This window comes from Dipodomys ordii, unplaced genomic scaffold, assembly GCF_000151885.1.
Source record: "Dipodomys ordii isolate 6190 unplaced genomic scaffold, Dord_2.0 Scaffold43, whole genome shotgun sequence".
Lineage (NCBI taxonomy): Eukaryota > Metazoa > Chordata > Mammalia > Rodentia > Heteromyidae > Dipodomys > Dipodomys ordii.
This window is the reverse complement of record NW_012267259.1, coordinates 1,326,774-1,345,315: the sequence shown is the minus strand read 5'-3', so window position 1 is coordinate 1,345,315 and position 18,542 is coordinate 1,326,774. Positions and strand designations below refer to the sequence as shown.

At 48.0% G+C, this 18,542-nt stretch overlaps 1 protein-coding gene across 2 annotated transcripts in view; it reads left to right on the top strand.

Moving 5' to 3' along the window:
• Smad7 (SMAD family member 7) overlaps positions 1–4,212 on the top strand; it is a 28,970-nt gene extending 24,758 nt beyond the window's left edge. For both annotated transcript variants that reach the window (XM_013019020.1, XM_013019019.1), the window contains exon 4: positions 2,171–4,212. In XM_013019020.1, the coding sequence (XP_012874474.1) occupies positions 2,171–2,709 (539 nt within the window). In that variant the 3' untranslated portion in view covers positions 2,710–4,212. The remainder of the gene's footprint in view (positions 1–2,170) is intronic.
• The last annotated feature ends 14,330 nt before the right edge of the window (positions 4,213–18,542 follow it).

Sequence of the window (18,542 nt, the reverse complement as noted above, 5' to 3'; positions counted from 1 at the left end):
AAGCCAGGGGGCTTCTGGCATTTCAAAACCCCCTCCTCCCAGCAAAGGGACACTCTGTGCCTCCCAGAAGGCCCTTTGCCTGCCCAGCCCGGCAAACCTGAAGCCAGGAGTGTTCTTTCCCCCATGCTTGCTATGGGTCGTTGGTGTGGCCTTCAGAGCAGAGCTCCTTCAGCAAAAAAAAAAAAAAAAGTTCAAAGATTGCCAGCGCTCACGAGTTTATTAGCAGTTGATGGATACTTTGCAGAAACAAGTTAATGCCTGATGAGTCACCTTCTGCTCAGAGCTCATGTCCCTCTCCTGTTTTTCCATATGTTCCACTGTGTATGCACATGAGTGCACGCTCGTGCACACACACACACAGGCACACACGCTGGATTTTGTAACTGCATGGTAGTGGGGGGCGGGGATGGTGACAGGCGGGTTTGTGGTGTTGATGGAGGGAAAGGAATGAGCCCTTGGCTTCCCCTTTGTGTGGAGCTGTCTGGGCAGGTATGGGGAAGGCCAGCTGTGGGGGCTTTTGGAGGAATAGCCATTCTGGGTTTGTCTGTGGGTGCACCTGCCTCAGTGGGTCACATTGTACATGTTTGTCCAGCCTTCTACAAGACACCTTTATTTTGATTGCTGCTTAAACAAAAAAAGACTGGAGGCAATTACTTTCCCTAGGTCTTAACATGACTATTACAGTTGAGTAGAGGTGCACCGGCCTGCATTGGGTTACCAGCCTGCTGGGAGACAGGACATGACAGCCCTCATCACCTTAGTTGCCCAGACACAAAGCCCACAGCAAAACCCCTCCCACACTTAAGTCCCCACCTCTGGCCCCTCCTTCAACCCCACTGGCTCAGGAGAGCAGGAAAACCCCCAGTTCTGGCCTCTCCCCCCACTGAACCCCTCACATATTTCCCCCTTGCCTTAACCCATTTTTTTTTTGTTAACAAATACAAGACTTCCGGTCTCCACCCTGCCGCCACAAACCACAGCGTTCCTGCAGCCTGGCTGGGCCGGGAGATTTATGGTCCCCAGTCTGAGGCCTGCCTGCTCCTGGCTCCAGCTTAAGGAGGCAGCAGGATGCCAGTGGGGGAGGGGAGTTCTCCCTCCACACGATCCCCCTTTACAGTTCTCTTCCTTCCATCCCATGCCCCTGCTTAGCAGCTATCTGTTCTGCTTAGAACTCACCCCTGGCTCAGTGGAGGAGGGCGGGGGTCACTGGGGAGGACGGTAGCAGAACAAAGGAACTTCCCAGGATGGGTCACATGTGTTAGACTCAGCATCTCCTGGTGATATGGGGATGCCTTGTTTGGATTTGGAGGGCTAATGCTTGTGATTTGGCACATTAAAAATTTAGGCAGATTTTTTTGCTTCAAACCATCATCATCTTTTTTTTTTTTTTAAACCATTTAGTGGTCCCTTATGACCAAGGCCTAATCAGAACTGAGAGATTAGCTCAGGGTGGTCGTAGAGTTTGGGCCTGCTGACCTAGGGTCTGACTAGGTCACCATCCAGTGCCCCTAGCTTTTCTCTTTGGATGATAAAGAACTAGGAGAGCTCTATTTTGAGGTTTGAGAAGTGTGATAAGGTTTCCTGCTATCTGTCCCTGCAGGGAATGGGCAGGCGGGCCCAGGTGCTTGTGTTCTGGCTTCCTCAGAAGAGGGAGTAAGCTTTCCTGTGAACCCTACCTATACTTAGAGAAAGGCAGGGCTCTGCTCTTGCTGGATCAAGATGTCTATGCTGCTGATTAGTGCAGGCTCACCTCTGCCCCATTGTGTATGTGTGGGTGCGCGTGTGTGCGCCTGTGCGTGTGTATGTACATATGCATGCTTGAACTGGGATTCTAGGGCTTGAATTCAGGGCTTGAGTGCTGTCCCTAAAGATTCTTTTTCTTAACTGCCACTGGAGCCACAGCTCCACTTCTGGCCTTTTCTGAGTAGTTTGTTGGCGATAATGAGTCTCACGAACTTACCTCCCCTGGCTGGCTTCAAATCTTGATCCTCAGATCTCAGCCTCAAGCAGCTAGGATTTACAGGAGTGAGCCACCAGGGTATGGATCCCTTTGTGTCTTTACTGGGAGATGGCTTGGTTTTCATGTAGCTGTATCTGTATCTGCTTTGCTTGTAAGAGGGAAAGAAACATGGTCATGGCCACCAACCACGTCTGCCATTTTGTTTTGTAGATTCCCAACTTCTTCTGGAGCCTGGGGATCGGTCACACTGGTGCGTGGTGGCATACTGGGAGGAGAAGACGAGAGTGGGGAGGCTCTACTGTGTCCAGGAGCCCTCCCTGGACATCTTCTATGATCTACCTCAGGGGAATGGCTTTTGCCTCGGACAGCTCAATTCGGACAACAAGAGCCAGCTGGTGCAGAAAGTACGGAGCAAAATTGGCTGCGGCATCCAGCTGACTCGGGAAGTGGATGGCGTGTGGGTGTACAACCGCAGCAGTTACCCCATCTTCATCAAGTCCGCCACACTGGACAACCCGGACTCCAGGACGCTGTTGGTGCACAAGGTGTTCCCCGGTTTCTCCATCAAGGCCTTTGACTATGAGAAGGCCTACAGCCTGCAGCGGCCCAATGACCATGAGTTCATGCAGCAGCCGTGGACAGGCTTCACCGTGCAGATCAGCTTCGTGAAGGGCTGGGGCCAGTGTTATACCCGCCAGTTCATCAGCAGCTGCCCATGCTGGCTGGAGGTCATCTTCAACAGCCAGTAGCTACAAGGGCCAGCCCGGCTTGTGGGGACAGGATGGGACAGAGCGTGGGCCGAGCAGGCCACCATTCAAACTACTTTGCTGCTAATCTTTTCCTTCTGAGTGCTTTGCTTTTTCATGCAAACTCTTTGGTCTTTTGGTTTTTGTTGTTGGGTTTTTTTTTCCTAATTGTCCTTGTTTTGTGGTCTGTTTTGTGTTCTTTGAGAAATAGCTTATGAAAAGAACTGTTGGTTTTTTTTTTTTTTGAGGGGCAGGTGTGGTTGGCAGGATACTAGGAAAAGGAGAGGTAAGCGTCAACCCCAGAAAACACATGTATGAAGGGGAGCACCCCTTCAACTTTTGGGTCAGCATTTCACTTGTCAGGAGTGTATGTGTGAATGAGTGTATTTGTGAGTGTGTGTGAGAGAAAGAGAGAGAACAACAGATTGGGGAAAAGATGTGTTCTGTGTGTGCCTCACGGATATCCCCAGCTGAGAGGCGTGCGCTTTCCAGCTGTGTCTCAGCTCTTTGGACATGCTCAGTGGAGCAGAGGGCAGTACCTGAGCAGGCTGGTAGCCTAAGTCTCAGCAGCTGCCAGGAACAAGACTGCCCCAGCTTGCAGAAGCCCCATCCTACCATCCCCGCCCCCACCTTAGGACACAGGCCTACCCACAGGCTTCTGAGAAGTGAGCCTGCTAGAGGCAGAACCAGAACCAATTGTTTTCATCCTTCTTATTCCCCTCCTGCCACCCCGCTGCCATTGTGTCTGTCTTCTTTGGCCATCTGCTCCTGGATCTCTGAGATGGGCCTCCCAGGGGCTGCTGGGGTGGCCCTGTCACAGTATTGCTCCCCCAGTTCCCTCTCAGGCCCTTCAGCCTGTCCCCTGCCCAGGTTTCTCCAAAGGCCTGCTCAGCGTTTTGGTTCCCTTCCCAGCCTCCATGTTGGGCTCCAACGTTAAACCAGGGAGGGCATCCCTGGAAGGGACCTGCGATGCAGCCCCTTCGTTCATCTTAACCCAAGGTACCATCCTAGGCTGACACCCAGCTCTTCTCCCATTTCTTCTACAACTCATACACTCGTATGATACTTTGACACTGTTCTTAGCTCAATGAGCATGTTTAGACTTTAACATAAGCTATTTTTCTAACTACAAAGGTTTAAATGAACAAGAGAAGCATTCTCATTGGAAATTTAGCATTGTAGTGCTTTGAGAGAAAGGACTCCTGAAAAAAAAACCTGAGATTTATTAAAGAAAAATGTATTTTATGTTATATATAAATATATTATTACTTGTAAATATAAAGACGTTTTATAAGCATCATTATTTATGTATTGTGCAATGTGTATAAACAAGAAAAAAATAAGGAAAGATGCACTTTGCTTTAATATAAATGCAAATAACAAATGCCAAATTAAAAAAAGATAAACACGAGATTGGTGTTTTTTTCTATGGGTGTTATCACCTAGCTGAATGTTTTTCTAAAGGAGTTTATGTTCCATTAAACAATTTTTGAAATGTATACTTAATTCCATGTCCTCCAGCTCCTTTTCTTCTGCTTGGAGGGGAGGGAAGGAAGGGCTTCTCATTGCTCAGTGGAGTGGGGACAAGGGGCATTGGGGCCATACACAAGGGCTTTCAAGTAGTGACTACAAATGTTGACATCACCTCCTCGTTAGGGCAGAGCTGGCTGGTGTCCGGAATATGTCATGGGAGAGAGCCCTGTGGCTGATGTTTCAGAGCTGGTAGAATTCAGGGGGAGGGTGTGACCTCAGGAAGCTAGGAGTTTGGATCAAGACTAGATGGACAATTAACCCCAAGAACCAGTCACTCCTTAGGTCTTATACTCCGGACCTACAATACTTTTCTGGAGGAGGGACTCGGGCTCAATTTCAAGACAGGTGTCCATGGGACTGTGGCCTTAGGCGGCAGTGTTGGTGACAGAGTCAGAGCCACCTCCAGACATGGAGAGTGAGTCCCACCCCACAGCTTCTCTAGTGATGGTCCCCTTGTGCAGCCCAGCCCTGGGAGCCCAGAGCAGGATTTTATTAGTGTCATTCCTCTATCAGCTGACCTGGAATTTCTGCATTTCTGATTAGAGCTGAGTTTTTAGGTCCATCCAAGGAGTCTAAACTCAATGTGAAAGCTGGGTGCCAGTGGCTCAGGCTGCTTCTAATCCCAGCTACTCAGGAGGCTAAGAATCATGGTTCAGTCAGCCTGTTGCTGAAGAACTTCAGCCTTGAGCGAAAAAGCTAAGGGAAGTTGCGCAGGCCCTCAATTCAAGTGTCAGTAATGGCACCAAAAAAACCCTTTTGAGATGGACCCAAAGTGGATATCAAACGGCATGCAGGTGTCTGTCAGCAATCTTGAACTTATATTCTTTGGGGTTAAGATTTCAAATGATCACAAACCAGTACAATTTCAAGAGCCCTTGTTGGAGGGCCAGTGCAGAACTGCCAGCTTTTTGTTTTGCCAAATTGTTCCTGACAGCCTCCTGGCACTACCCTTTCATTAAAGGGAATTATAATACAATTGTGTAGCGAGAAATATTCATTCACTGCTGCCAAACGGTCACCGGAGCCAGCTCATTCACATCAGGTGACAGGCTCACTGTATTTCAGGCAGCTTTTTTTTCTTTCTCTTCTTCTTTTGGGCGTGGGTGGATGGGTATTAGTTGAACTGAAACCCTCCTCCATTCTCATTATCTAGCGCAGTATAAGTGCAAAGAACCATCTTTGGAAAACGCTTCAAGGATGGTTCTAATTAACTCGATGAGGGCTGGGTCTGGAAGAAGTTGCTTAGGGAGTGGTCACTCATTTAGTGTGCACTAGTTTGTGTCAACACACCAGGTCAGAGATAACCATCACTACTTACTGATGCTATGCCTGGGTGCCAGGCACCATGCTAACCATTTGGGAGAACTGGTTAATCACTAAGACCCTCCGCAAAAAAAAAAAAAAAAAAAACAACGCAGGCCTTCCAGGCATTGGAGACACACCTGTAATCCTAGCTACTCTGGAGGCTGAGATCTAAGGATCATGGTTTCAAAGCCAGCCCAGGCAGGAAAATCCTTGAGACTCATTTCCAATTAACCACCAGAAAACTGGAAATGGCTCTATGTCTCAAGTGGTAGAGTGCTAGCCTTGAACTGAAGAGCTCTGGGACAACGCCCAGGACCATATGATTCAAGCTCCATGACCACCCCCCCCCCCCCAAAAAAAAAGCCTTACCCAAGGTCACATGAGAGGAGAGCCATCAGGATCCCAGTCCTGTGGAGCAATTTGATACAGTCCTCTGTGCTGCCATTACATGACTGCCTTCCATTGGCCCCACTACTAGAACTTTTTATTAAGGCTCTGAATTTGGGAGGCAGAAGCTGCTCTAGGAGTCTGGAACTCGGTGTGAGTATGAGGATTCCGGTGGAGTGGCTGTCTGGGAGGGCAGGTAAGGAAGGAAGAATGCTTAAGACTGGCATCTGCTGGTAGCCGGTTCTTCCCTGCCCACAGTCATCTGAAGCCTGTCAGAATGCCCAAGACTGCTGCTCCCAACCATCACAGGTGTGGGGGTCCTGTCCTCATGCCTGGAAGGCGTGGTCTGGATCTCAGCTACCTATGGATTAGTGTAGCTTGGGAATAAAAATAATATAGATCCACTGTGATTATGTCTGGCCCCGTGCCAGGAAGATTTCTAAGCATTTTATGCAGGGACTGTCCCACACTATTGCCCCCCATTCTTCCCACTAGAAGCCTTCCTATCAGAGTTATTACTTGTGCTATCTTTGTACATATTTTCTTTTTTTTTTTTTTGTTGGTCATGGAGCCTGAACTCTGGGCCTGGGCGCTGTCCCTCAGCTCTTCAGCTCAAGGCTAGCACTCTACCACTGGAGCCACAGCACCACTTCTGGCTTTTTCTGCTTATGTGGTGCTGAAGAATTGAACCCAGGGCCTCATGCATGCAAGGCAAGCACTCTACCACTGAGCCACCTTCTCAGCCCCCATATTTTCTTTTTAAAATTTTCTCTGTGCCTTGAATTCAGGGCCTTGCACACACACATTTTTCCCTTCTTCTTTCCTTCTATCCTTCCTTCCTTCCTTCCTTCCTACCTTCCTTCCTTCCTACCTTCCTTCCTTCCTTCTATTCCTTCCTTCCTTTCTGTTGTTCATTCATTCATTTGTTCTTTTAGTATATGTTTTCTTGCTCACAGCTGGTATTCTACCATTCAAGACACATAGTTGTCCCCCACTCCCCCCGCCTCCCAGTTAATTGTAGTCTGAGATTTTATTTTTTTTTTCCTTGGGCTGGCTTCAAATGCTATCCTCCAGGCCCCAGCTTCTTAAGTAGGATTACAGATATGAGCCATTGGTGCCTAGTTGTCTTTTTCTTTTTTGCCAGTCCTGGGGCTTGAACTCTGGGCCTGGGTACTGTCCCTGAGCTTCTTTTGCTCAAGGCTAGCACTCTACCACTTGAGCCACAGAGCCACTTCTGGCTTTTTCTGTTTATGTGATACTGAGGAATCAAACTCAGGGCTTCACGCATGCTATGCAAGCATTCTACCACTAAGCCGCATTCCAGCCCCCAGTTGTATTTTCTTAAACAAGTTCTGGTTTGGAAGGACCAAACTGATCTGACTGCTGGGCCCATATGTTTGCTCATGCCAAGTGCCCTCCCAGTGTCTGTCCCCTGTGTCCCCATGCTGCAGAGCTGCACAGGATGTCCTGACCTGAATCAGGAAGAGCTGATTCTCCAAGTGCTGAGTGATTTGCCCAGTGAGATAAGAGTCTCACAGGCTTTCCTGCTCCAGCTAACTTTGAACTGCAATCCTCAAATCTCAGCCTCCTGAATAGTTAGGATTACAGGAGTGAGCCATTGGCATCTGGCTTATCACAGCCGTTTTTTGAGGCTCATTCATTTTCATAGTTGCGTGGTTTCATATTGGTGCTGGATTTGAAAGATGCTACTGGCATGCCCAGCTCACAAGGACTTTTTTTTTGGGGGTCCGGTCCTGGGGCCTGAACTCTGGGCCTGGGCGCTGTCCCTCAGCTCTTCAGCTCAAGGCTAGCACATTACCACTTGAGCCACAGCACCACTTCCAGCTTTTTTCTTTTTGCTTATGTGGTGCTGAGGAATCGAACCCAGGGCCTCAGGCATGCAAGGCAAGTGCTCTACCACTCTTCCCAGCCCCTCACAAGGACTTCTTAATGGCCTACTAATCCCTCAGGTTGAGCTTACACAGGTTGTTTTTACAGTCAGCCTGTATGTTTTTCAATTCAACAGTCTGAAGGAAACACAAATGGATTGCCTCAGAAGGTTAAGATGGGGCTGGAGGGGTAGCGCGTCTGGCAAGAAATAGGATGTGATTCCTGGTTGTGGGTCTGGGTAGCAAGCAAGCTGGGTGGCTCAAGTGATAGAGCATTCACCTTGAGCAAAAGAAGCTCAGGGACAGTGCCCAGGTACAGAGTTCAAGCCCCAGGACTGGCAAAAAAATACTGTTAGGGCCTGGGAAGGTTGCTCAGTGCTTGCCTTGCATGCATGAGGTCCTGGGTTTGATTCCTCAGCACCACATAAGCAGAAAAGGCCGGAAGTGGTGCTGTGGCTCAAGTGGTAGAGAGCTAGCCTTGAGCTGAAGAGCTGAGGAACAGTGCCCAGGCCCAGAGTTCAGGCCCCACGACCAACAAAAATAAATAAAATTAAAAAAAAAAAAAAAGAAGAAAGAAAGCTGGGTTTGAGCATTCCCTGGGGCAAGCCACTTGGGCATCAACCTCCTCAATTTCTGAAACTTGAAAGGGTATTCCCCTTGCCTTGTGGGGCAGATATGAGGGATAGCTAGAAAAGACATGAAAAGCTGGCTGTAGAACAATCAGGTTGAAGCACGTGGAGCTAATATCTGATCAGGTTGATCTGCACCAAGGTGGCAATTTCATAGGCTCTTTTGGAGATGGGTACCAGCAAGGGGGTGGGGCAAGGTGGGGGACAGATGATAGTTTATTTCCACGTAGTCTATTTCCTTATATGAAAATAGAACAATGGAACTCGTTGAAAATACTTTAAGAAGTATAAGGGAGGTGATAAGGGAGGTGATAAGGATGTCTGCTCAGATGTGGAAATACCACAGTTTTGTACACCTACTATATGCTAATAAATGCTTTAAAAACTGGCAATTTTGGGCTGAGAAGGTGGTTCAGTGGTTAGAGTGCTTGCCTTGCACACATGAGGCCCTGGGTTCGATTCCTCAGCACCACATAAACAGAAAAAAACAGAAGTGACACTGTGGCTCAAGTGGTAGAGCGCTTGCTTTGCGCTGAAGAGCTGAGGGACAGCACCCAGATCCAGAAAACTGGCAATTTTTATCAAGTAAAATCTGTTTCATGTTTAATTCAAGGAAATCAAAATTGGGATACCCTAACTTTTACCTTTCCCCAGAACTGCAGGCCGGGCTGACAGTGTCCTCCATGTAGCAAGGCATGCAACAAAATGGTCTAGAGAAGACAATGCACTGTGGGGGCCGCTCAATATTGGGGTGACCCCTTCTACTGAGGTTGCTAGCAAACTACTGGACTCAGGCCAGGGCAGGAAGCCTGGCCAGTGGCAGCCTGGATTGGAAAGTGGGGTGCTCTGGTATGAGGAGGAGAGAGTGGGGTACAGGCTATCACCCTCCCCACACCCAACCCCCGCTGAGCCAGGAGCAGCCCCCACTGCCCCGGTTTCCTGGCGCTGGAGCAGCAGGCCCAAGCTGCCAGCTCAGCACTTTTCCCCAGCCAGAAGCGCCCCCATCTCTTTCTGAAAGTAATGATTTTCTAAAAATGGATTCCTTCCCCTCCCCCAGCTGCAATTAATCTACCCAACACAAAGTGGCCGCTGGAGGAGGCCCCTGGTGAGTTCAGACCAGTGCAGGCTCTTTGATTAATACAGGGACAATTTACTGGCTGGGCTGGGGGAGACAACTGGGCAGGGGGACACATTGTCTGTGTGTGTGTGGGGGGGAGGCTGGCTTACTGCAGGGTCTATGTAGTAGTTGTTGGAGACCTGGGAGCTGCATACACTGAGCCTCCTCGCTGACCATCCTGAGGATGGGAGAGGCTGGGCTCTCACAGACACATGAAGCTGAGGAGCCATTTTAGTGGCAGCTTGGGGAAGTAGGGAATGTAGCAGACACTTGGAGATGTCTGCCTGATCCTGGCTGTTAAATAAGGTGGTACTAAATGGCTCAGGCCCTGAAGTTTCTCTTTGGTGGAAAAGTGGGGGCAGAGCTTCCAGTCTATCCAGTGCAGAGACTGGAACCAGCAGGCAGCGCCCCAGAACCTGTCTCCTGCTTGATGGTAATATATGAGATTTTGTTTGTTTTGTTTTGCTTTTGTGTTGGTATCAGGGCTTGAACTCAGGGCCAGGACACTGTCCCTGAGCTTTTTTGTTCAAGTTTGGCAATCTACTCCTTGAGCCACAGCTACACTTCCAGCTTTGGGTGGTTAATTGGAAATAAGAATCTCATGGGGCTGGGAAGGTGGCTCAGTGGTAGAGTGCTTGCCTTACATGCATGAGGCCCTGGGTTCGATTCCTCAGCACCACATAAGCAGAAAAAGCCGGAAGTGGGGCTGACTCTCAAGTGGTAGAGCGCTAGCCTTCAGCTGAAGAGCTGAGGGACAGCGCCCAGGCCCAGCTTTCAGGCCCCACGACTGACCAAAAAAAAAAAAAAAAAGAATCTCATAGACTTTCCTGCCTGGGCTGGCTTTGAACTATAATCCTTGTATTTTAGCCTCCTGAGTAATTAAGATTATAGTCAAGAGTCACTGGCACTGGCAATGATGGCAATATATTACACACACACACACACACACACATATATATATATATATATGTATATATATATATATGTTTTGACATTTATTTTATTTGTTTTGTTTTGTTGTTGTGCTGGTCTTGGGGTTTGAACTCAGGGTCTGAGGTTTGAACTTAAGGCCTGGGTGTTGGCCCTGAGATTTCTTGCTTAAGACTAGTGTTTTACTACTTGAGCCACAGTTCTACTTCTGGTTCTTTTGGTGTTTGATTGGAGGTAGGAGTCTCATGAACTTTCCTGCCTGGGATGGCTTTGAATCTTGACTCTCAGATGTCAGCCTCCTGAGTAGCTAGGATTATAGGTGTGAGCTACCAGCACCTGGCTTAACCTTTAATTCTTTGTTTGTTGGCTTGGCCATTGCCATACTCCCCTAACAGAGAATAGGCTGTGTGATGCCAGGGGCTTTGCTCGGCCCCTTACCTATCCTCTGTATCTAAAATGCCATTCGGCAATATTAGGGACTGACTCTACCGATGTTTCTTGGAATATTTAACTTCCTGTCTAAAGTACATGCATCTGTATTTTAGGAGAATTCCATTTCCTCCAAGAAAAATGCATATCTACTTACTTTATGATACAGAGGTTGCTATTTTGCCCCCCAAGAAAGTAAATGGAAAACAACAACTTGTATTTACCAAGGGCTGAGTGTATGATGGATGTTCTCCACAAGTTGCATTGCGTTGTCTTTAAGGAGAATGGTGTCACTAGTCCATTTTACAGGCTGGGACCTGGAGGTCCAGAGGGAGATCGCAAGGAGAGAGTGGTAGAGCAGAAGCCCAGGCCTGAGAACTCTGAAGCCTTGTTCTGGGCCCTGAGCCCCCATGGGGATGAGGGCTGGGGTGGGGGCTGCTGGGAGGGCTGCTCCAGTGGCCAGGTTGTCCAGTCCTGTCCCATCCTGTCAGAGACTGTAATCTTTGCTTTGCACAGGCATCGTGTCATCAGCACCAAATCGTTTAATGACACACTACAGTCAGGGAAATTACAGTGCCCAGGAGACTTGTCCCAGATGCCCTTGGCCAGGGTAATTCCAGAGCAGTAGGGAATTCTGGGAAATAACAAGAAAGACAGAGTCAGACTGCTAGTCTTAGGTAATGGAATGGCATGCGAAGGTAGTGTGTATATGAGTTTGTATGTGTGTGTGTGTGTGTGTGTGTGTGTGTGTGGTGTGTGTGTAAGATGGAGGGTTTTGCTTCATTTATGCAAATCTTTTAAGATGTAAAAAGTAGTGTTCTGGATGTGTGGCTTAAGGGGTACAGTGTCTGCCTAGCAAGTACAAGGCCCTCAGTTTAAACCCTAGTACTAACCCCCACCAAAAAAGAAAAAAACAAGAAAAAAGTACTGAAAAATATACACAAGGTAAAATGATCCTATGATTCCTAATCTTTTGTTGGTGGTGGTGGTCATGGGGCTTGAACTCAGGGCTTAGGCATTGTCCCTGAGCTTTTTTGCTCAAGGCCAGCACTTTTTGAGCCACAGTGTCACTTCTGGTTTTCTGGGGATTAACTGAAGATAAGAGTCGCCTGGATTTTCCTGCCTGGGCTGGCTTTGAATCTAAGATCCTCAGATCTCAGCCTCCTCAGTAGGTAGGATTACAGGCGTGAGTCACTGGTGCCTGGCTGATTCCTAATTGTGCCATATAAAACTACTGTTTCCAACACCACTGCCAGAGACGATGGGTACGCAGACTTTGAACATCATCTTTCTGTATCTATTGTATCTGCATAGACATAATTTTCATGAGTGGAGCTGGGTTCCACATTTGTGCCTGCAACCTGCTTACGTTATGCCACTTAATGATATATCACAAACTTTTATTGTTGGTACCATTTTGGGGTGGGAGCTTGAACTCAGGCCCTGGGTGCTGTCCCTGATCTCTTTTACACAAGGCTACAACTCTACCACTTGAGCCACTACTCCACTTCAACTTTTTGGTGGTTAATTGGAGATAAGAGTCTCACGACCATTCTTAATTGAGTTGGCTTTGAACCATAATCCTCAGATATCAGCCTCCTGAGTAGCTAGGATTACAGGAGTGAACCACTATCAGCTGGTTCATCATATGTTTTTGTAGGTAATTCTTTTTTATAATTGTGTCATATTGGAGCTGAATTTGAAAGAAGCCAGTATTCATTTAAAAGACATGCCACTTAGCTCGGCATTGTCAGAGCTCACCTGTAATCCCGGTACCTGGGAGGCAGAGGATTAAGAGTTTAAAACTAGATTGGGCTACACAGCAAGGCTATATCTATTGTCTATCTATCTATCTATCTATCTATCTATCTATCTATCTATCTATCTATCTATCTATCTATCTATCTATCTATCTATCTAATCTCCCAATCCTAGGGCTTGAATTCAGGGCCTGGGCACTGTCCCTGAGCTTTGCTCAAGGCTAAGCACTTTACCACTTGAGCTGCAGCACCATTTGCGGCCTTTTCTGTTATGTGGTATTGAGGAACCAAACCCAAGGCTTGATGCATGCTTGGCAAGCGCTCTACTTCTAAGCCACATTTCCAGCCCCATATGTGTGTGTGTGTGTGTGTGTGTGTGTGTGTGTGTGTATATATATATATATTAATGCCAGTTAATACTGAGTGGCAGTGAGAATTAGGTGGCGGGAGCTCTCTTGTGATGATGATGGATGTTGTATACATTGCTTTAACCACTTTTGGAAAGTCATTGGGCAGAATCTTCCAAACCTATATCTGTACCTAGAATGCATTCATATATTCTCCAAAAGATATTCAGAATAGCTCAAACATGGAAACACCTCAGATATCCATCAAAGGTAGAACGCTCATTGTGCAGTGCAGTGAGAATGAGGGAGCTATAACCATACACAAGAGGCGGTTCTCACTATCACAGTTATTCTAAAGAAACTATTACACCTGCTGCCGGAGGCATGGCTCAAGTGGTAGAGCACCTGCCTCAAAAACACGAGGCTCTGAGTTCAAAACCTACTACCAGCTGGGTGCCAGTGGCTCACACCTGTGATCCTAGCCCCTTAGGAGGCTGAGATCTGAAGATAGCTGTTCAAAGCGAGTCCAGGCAGGAAAGTCCATGAGACTCCTATCTCTAATAAAAACTACTAGGAAATTGGAAGTGGCGCTGTGGCTCAAGTGGTAGAGTGCTAGCCTTGAGCTGAAGGGCTGAGAAACAGTGCCCAAGCCCAGAGTTCAAACTCCACGATGAACAAAAAGAAAAAAACACTGCCACACACACACACACACACACACACACACACACACACACACTACATACCAAAACATTCATATAGATAGTTGCATTTGCTAAGTTTCAAAATCAGGGAAAATGAAATGTGGCTTTTGTTTGTTTGTTTTGATGGTATTAAGGGATGAAATCAGGCCTTCATGCTTGGTATGTAGGCAGGCACTGTACCACTTGAATCCAGTCCCCTTGTGATTTTTAGTGACTTTTCATATGCCATCTCTTCTCATGCCTCTTGCCTAGCTGGGAACACAGATGTTCATCACCACGCCTGACTGACTTGCTGTGATGGGATCTTGCTAACCTTTTTTCCTGCAATGGCCTCCCTCAATTTTCCAATCCTGAGTAGCTGGGATTGCAGTCATATACCACCAATTCCACTCAAAAGTCATATCAGGTTTTAGACGTCAGGAAGGGCACGAGAGGAACTTTTGAAGTTCTATTTCTTGATCTTGGACTTGGTTATACAGGGTGTGCAGTTTGTGAAAGGATTTTGTGTGCCTTTTCTGTATGTGGGTTATACTTCAGTGACATGCAGCCCCTCCCAGCAAACTCAGCCTCATTTTCCCCAGGCCTGCTCCCTTCCCTTCCAGGTCCCTGAGGACCTGCACCCCATCAAGATGGTGCATATTTTACAGCTTTCTGGCTTTGGAATCCCTCAATCTAGGGGGCCAGCCTCAGTGAGGGCAGACTTTCTGAGTTAGGGAGGAAGCAGCCTGCATTAGGGAAGGGGCTGAGAGGAGGAAGAACAGGAGGAGGGAAAAGAGGGGTGGACGGCTACTTGAGTGTGCGATTTCTGAATTCCACATATTAGGACAGCCATGACTGCTATGTACAGTTATGTGCTCCTCATGGAAAGGAACCTTGGCCTGCACCATGCCCTCCATGAAAGCCTTCACTTGCTTGACACAGGAGCTCCTATTAATACCCCTTAGCAGCATGCACTGTGTGTTTGTTTGCTCTAGGTGACAGGGGAATGACAGCAACAGGGGTGTGTGTGTGTGTGGGGGGGTAATCCACAAAACTTTTGTGTCTGCTGTGTTTGTCTTTTATCACCTGGGCTCTGCCTGGGGAATCTTCCTTATTTGAATGGTGATAACAGGAGAAAGGGGAAGATACCTACTCCCCAGCTTCCCTAGCAGCCAAGTATAGCTATGTGACCTGGGATTGGCCCATCAGATGCCCCCAGCTGTCTTGGAGTCTGGGAACAGAGGCCTAGAGATATGGGAGAGCCATTCTGGCTGTGGGCAGAGATCACATCCTGCTTCTGGAAAACCACAAGTTGAATGCAAGTCCAGTGTATGATGTCCAGTGCTGTCAGTGAGCAGAGAAAAGTCACCGGGGCTCTAGGATGAGCCTTCGTGCTTCTCCAAAGGCCACCTCTGAGGTGTGGTTTGGCAGTCACCCTTGCAATGGTGAAGTTTTCTGATAGTTGGGGGTTCTCGGACTCCTTAGGATCTACTGTGACTTTTCTCTTGTGCTTTACTCAGTCAGAATACTATGATGTTGTCTGCAACCAGGAAAATGGATCATGGATTGGGGGTTGGAATAGGGAGGCCATTTTCCCGGGACAGGTGTTAATGGCTCTGGCACCCTCCGACTCAGGTTGTTATTTGGGTCCTAAGCTGGCACAGACCACTCAGTGGGTAGATTGGGGCAGGAATGCCCCAAGAGAAAGAATCCCAGGCTCATAGTTCTCCAGTACTGAGTACTGTGCAGTTTTGAAAGGAGTTCCACAGGTCACAGCAGGGCTTTTATCTTTTATCGGTGATGGGGCTTGAACTTAGGGTCTGAGCGCTGTCTCTGAGCTCTTTCACTCAAGACTAGCACTCTACCACTTTGAGCCACAATGCCACTTTCAGTTTCCTGGTAGTTAACTGGAGATAAGAGTCCCATGGACAGGCTGGGAAGGTGGCTCAGTGGTAGAGTGCTTGCCTTGCATGCATGAGGCCCTGCCTGGGTTCGATTCCTCAGCACCACATAAGCAAAAAGAAAAAAGCCGGAAGTGGCGCTGTGGCTCAAGTGGTAGAACCTTAGCTTTGATCTGAAGAGCTGAGGGACAGCGCCCAGGCCGAGTTCAGGCCCCACGACCGGACCCCCCCCCAAAAAAAAAAAAAAAAAAAGAATCCCATGGACTTTCCTTGCCCAGGTTAGCTTTGAACCACTATCCTAATATCTCAGCCTCTTCAGTAGCTAGGGTTACAGATGTGAACCACCAGAGCCCTGCAGGGCTTTTGCCTTACCCTGCCAAAGTCGACTCATTGAGCAACTTGAGCAAGTTCTCCTGTTCCTGGGGCTTTAATGTCTTCTCAGCTTTCCTGCCCACGTCTGGGGCTCCTTGAAGTACTAGCACTTCAGCTTCCGGTTCCATGGAGAGAGCCCCTGGGCCTTCTCTCTCCATCTGTGCCCCTCCCCCTCCAAGCAGGTCCTTGTCCTCCATATGTCCCTGATGGTTGGCACTCTGCTTCTCCTGGGTCCTGGTCCATAGATCTTTTCTTGGGAACCCAGTGTTTGCCTTCACTTGATAGCTACCAAGGAAGGGAAGATGGGGAGCTAGAAAAGGTGTGGGGAAGGACAGCATCACCAACGGCCCTAAAGCAGCTCACCAGGGCTTTCTGGAAAGCCGTCCCCCGGAACCAAACCCCTGAGCAGGCCAAGGAGGCCCTGTCTCCAGCCCATTTCCCTTGAACTGGAGCCAGCGGTCCTCATGCATTACTCACTGGCGGGGCGGCCCTGGCTCAGGGCCAAGACAAACAGGCCTCCAGCCTGCCTGGGGGCTGGTAGGCCTGGGCTTGGGAGGCGAAGGAGGCACCACATTGCAACCCGCCTGCCTGGTCCTCCTGCAGCGAGGCCCAGCTTGTCAAGGCCCAAGCTTTGGCCCAAGTCAAAGCTGGAGGCCTCTGTGGAGCTGGCTCTGCTGAGGCCTTCCTCCTGCCAGTGATCCCGGCTTCACTGAGTCCTCTCCTTGGGAGGAGACGGAGCCAATGCAGTGGCTTTTCCCAGTGCCTCCATCAGCAATGCCACTAAGACAGCGGAGGAGGAGGGAGCCCACCTTGCTGAGCTCCAGATCTGGGCTCAAGAATATCTGTCCGGAAGGACTGCCCATCACTATTGCACAGTAGGGGTGCAAGGAGGAGGCTTGATCACCTGAGCCAGGAGGTCTTCCTGTGGGAAGACTGGTGGCAGAGAGAAGAGTGAATTGGGCTTTATCTCAAGACATGGCCTTCAGGATAAGCCTCAAAATGGGGTATAGAACAGGGGCTGGGGGCTGGGGGGAAGGAAGAAAATAGCTAGGTGAGGAGGATAAGGCCCTGGCAAGTTCAGTCAGCCTTTGTTCATAGCCCCATTCTTCAGCTACCTACCCCTCCAGCCATCTATCCACCCATCCACTTACCCATCTACCCATTCATGCAGCCACCCAACCCATCTACCACCCACTCACCTGTGTAACTACTTAACCACTACTCACTCATCCATCTACCCATCCACACATCCATCCATCCACTCCTCTATCCACCCATCCATTTATCCATGTCCACATGTATGCGCCCACCATCTATTCTTCTGCCCATCCAAACTACAAACACCTATTGAGCACTCACTATAAGCCAAGCCTTACACTGGATATTCTCTCTGATTGTGTGTATACAGGCCTGGCTTATAGAAGGCTCAGTGTTTGCTTATGGAGAAATAATGATCAGAAGACACCTCTCTCTGCCTTCAAGGTGCTTATCCTCTTATGGACCAAAAAATATAAAATACTTAATAAAAGGTCAGGCCGTCAGGAGAAACAAGGAGGTGGGTTCTTAGACAGCTGTGTGATTCTGGGCAAGTAACTAGATCTTTCTTTCTTTCTTTTTTTTGGTCCGTTGTGGGGCTTGAACTCTGGGCTTGGGCACTGTCCCTGCACTCTTCAGCTCAAGGCAAGCACTCTACCACTTGAGCCACAGTGCCACTTCCAGTTTTCTAGTGGTTTATTGGAAATAAGAGTTTCACCAACTTTCCTGCCTGGGCTGGCTTTGAACTGCGATCCTCAGATCTCAGCCTCCTTAGTAGCTAGGATTATTGGCGTGAGCCACCAGCGCCCGGGCTGTAACTAGATCTTTCTGTGCTTCCATTGTTGCTTTTACAAAATGAGAAGCAAGCTAGTACCTACCAGTGGGGCACCACTGGCTCACGCCTGTGATCCTAGCTATTCAGGAGGCCAAGATCTAAGGATCACAGTTCAAAGCCAGCCAGGAAATGAAGTCTGTGAGACACTTATCTCCAATTAGCCAGCAGAAAACTGGAAATGGTGCTGTGGCTCAAAGTAGTAGAGCACTCTCCTTGAGCTGAAAATCTCAGGGACAATGCCCAGACCCAGAGTTCAAAACCCATGACTGACAAAAAGAAAAAGAAAAAGAAAAAGAAGATAGCATTTACCTTATAGGGTTGTCCATTAGTTACTGTGTAATGATCAATATCAGCAAGTTTTCATATTGACATAATTTTCTAATTCAGTCTGTTTTAGTTGCTCTAATACTTTTTTGAGATATAGTTCATATACCACACAATATACTGTATATACTTCAATGATTTTAATTATATTAACATATTATATTATGTACAACCATGGCTTCCCAAAGAAATCTTGTGTACTTTATCCATTTGCTTTTCCAACTCCTTCCTCCATGCCAGCCTTGGGTAACCAATAGTGTACTTCTGATTTCTGTAGTTTTCCTGTTCTCAATATTTCATATAAACATGTGATCATTTAATATAACAGTCTTTTGTGACAGATTTAATTTCACTTAATATTAT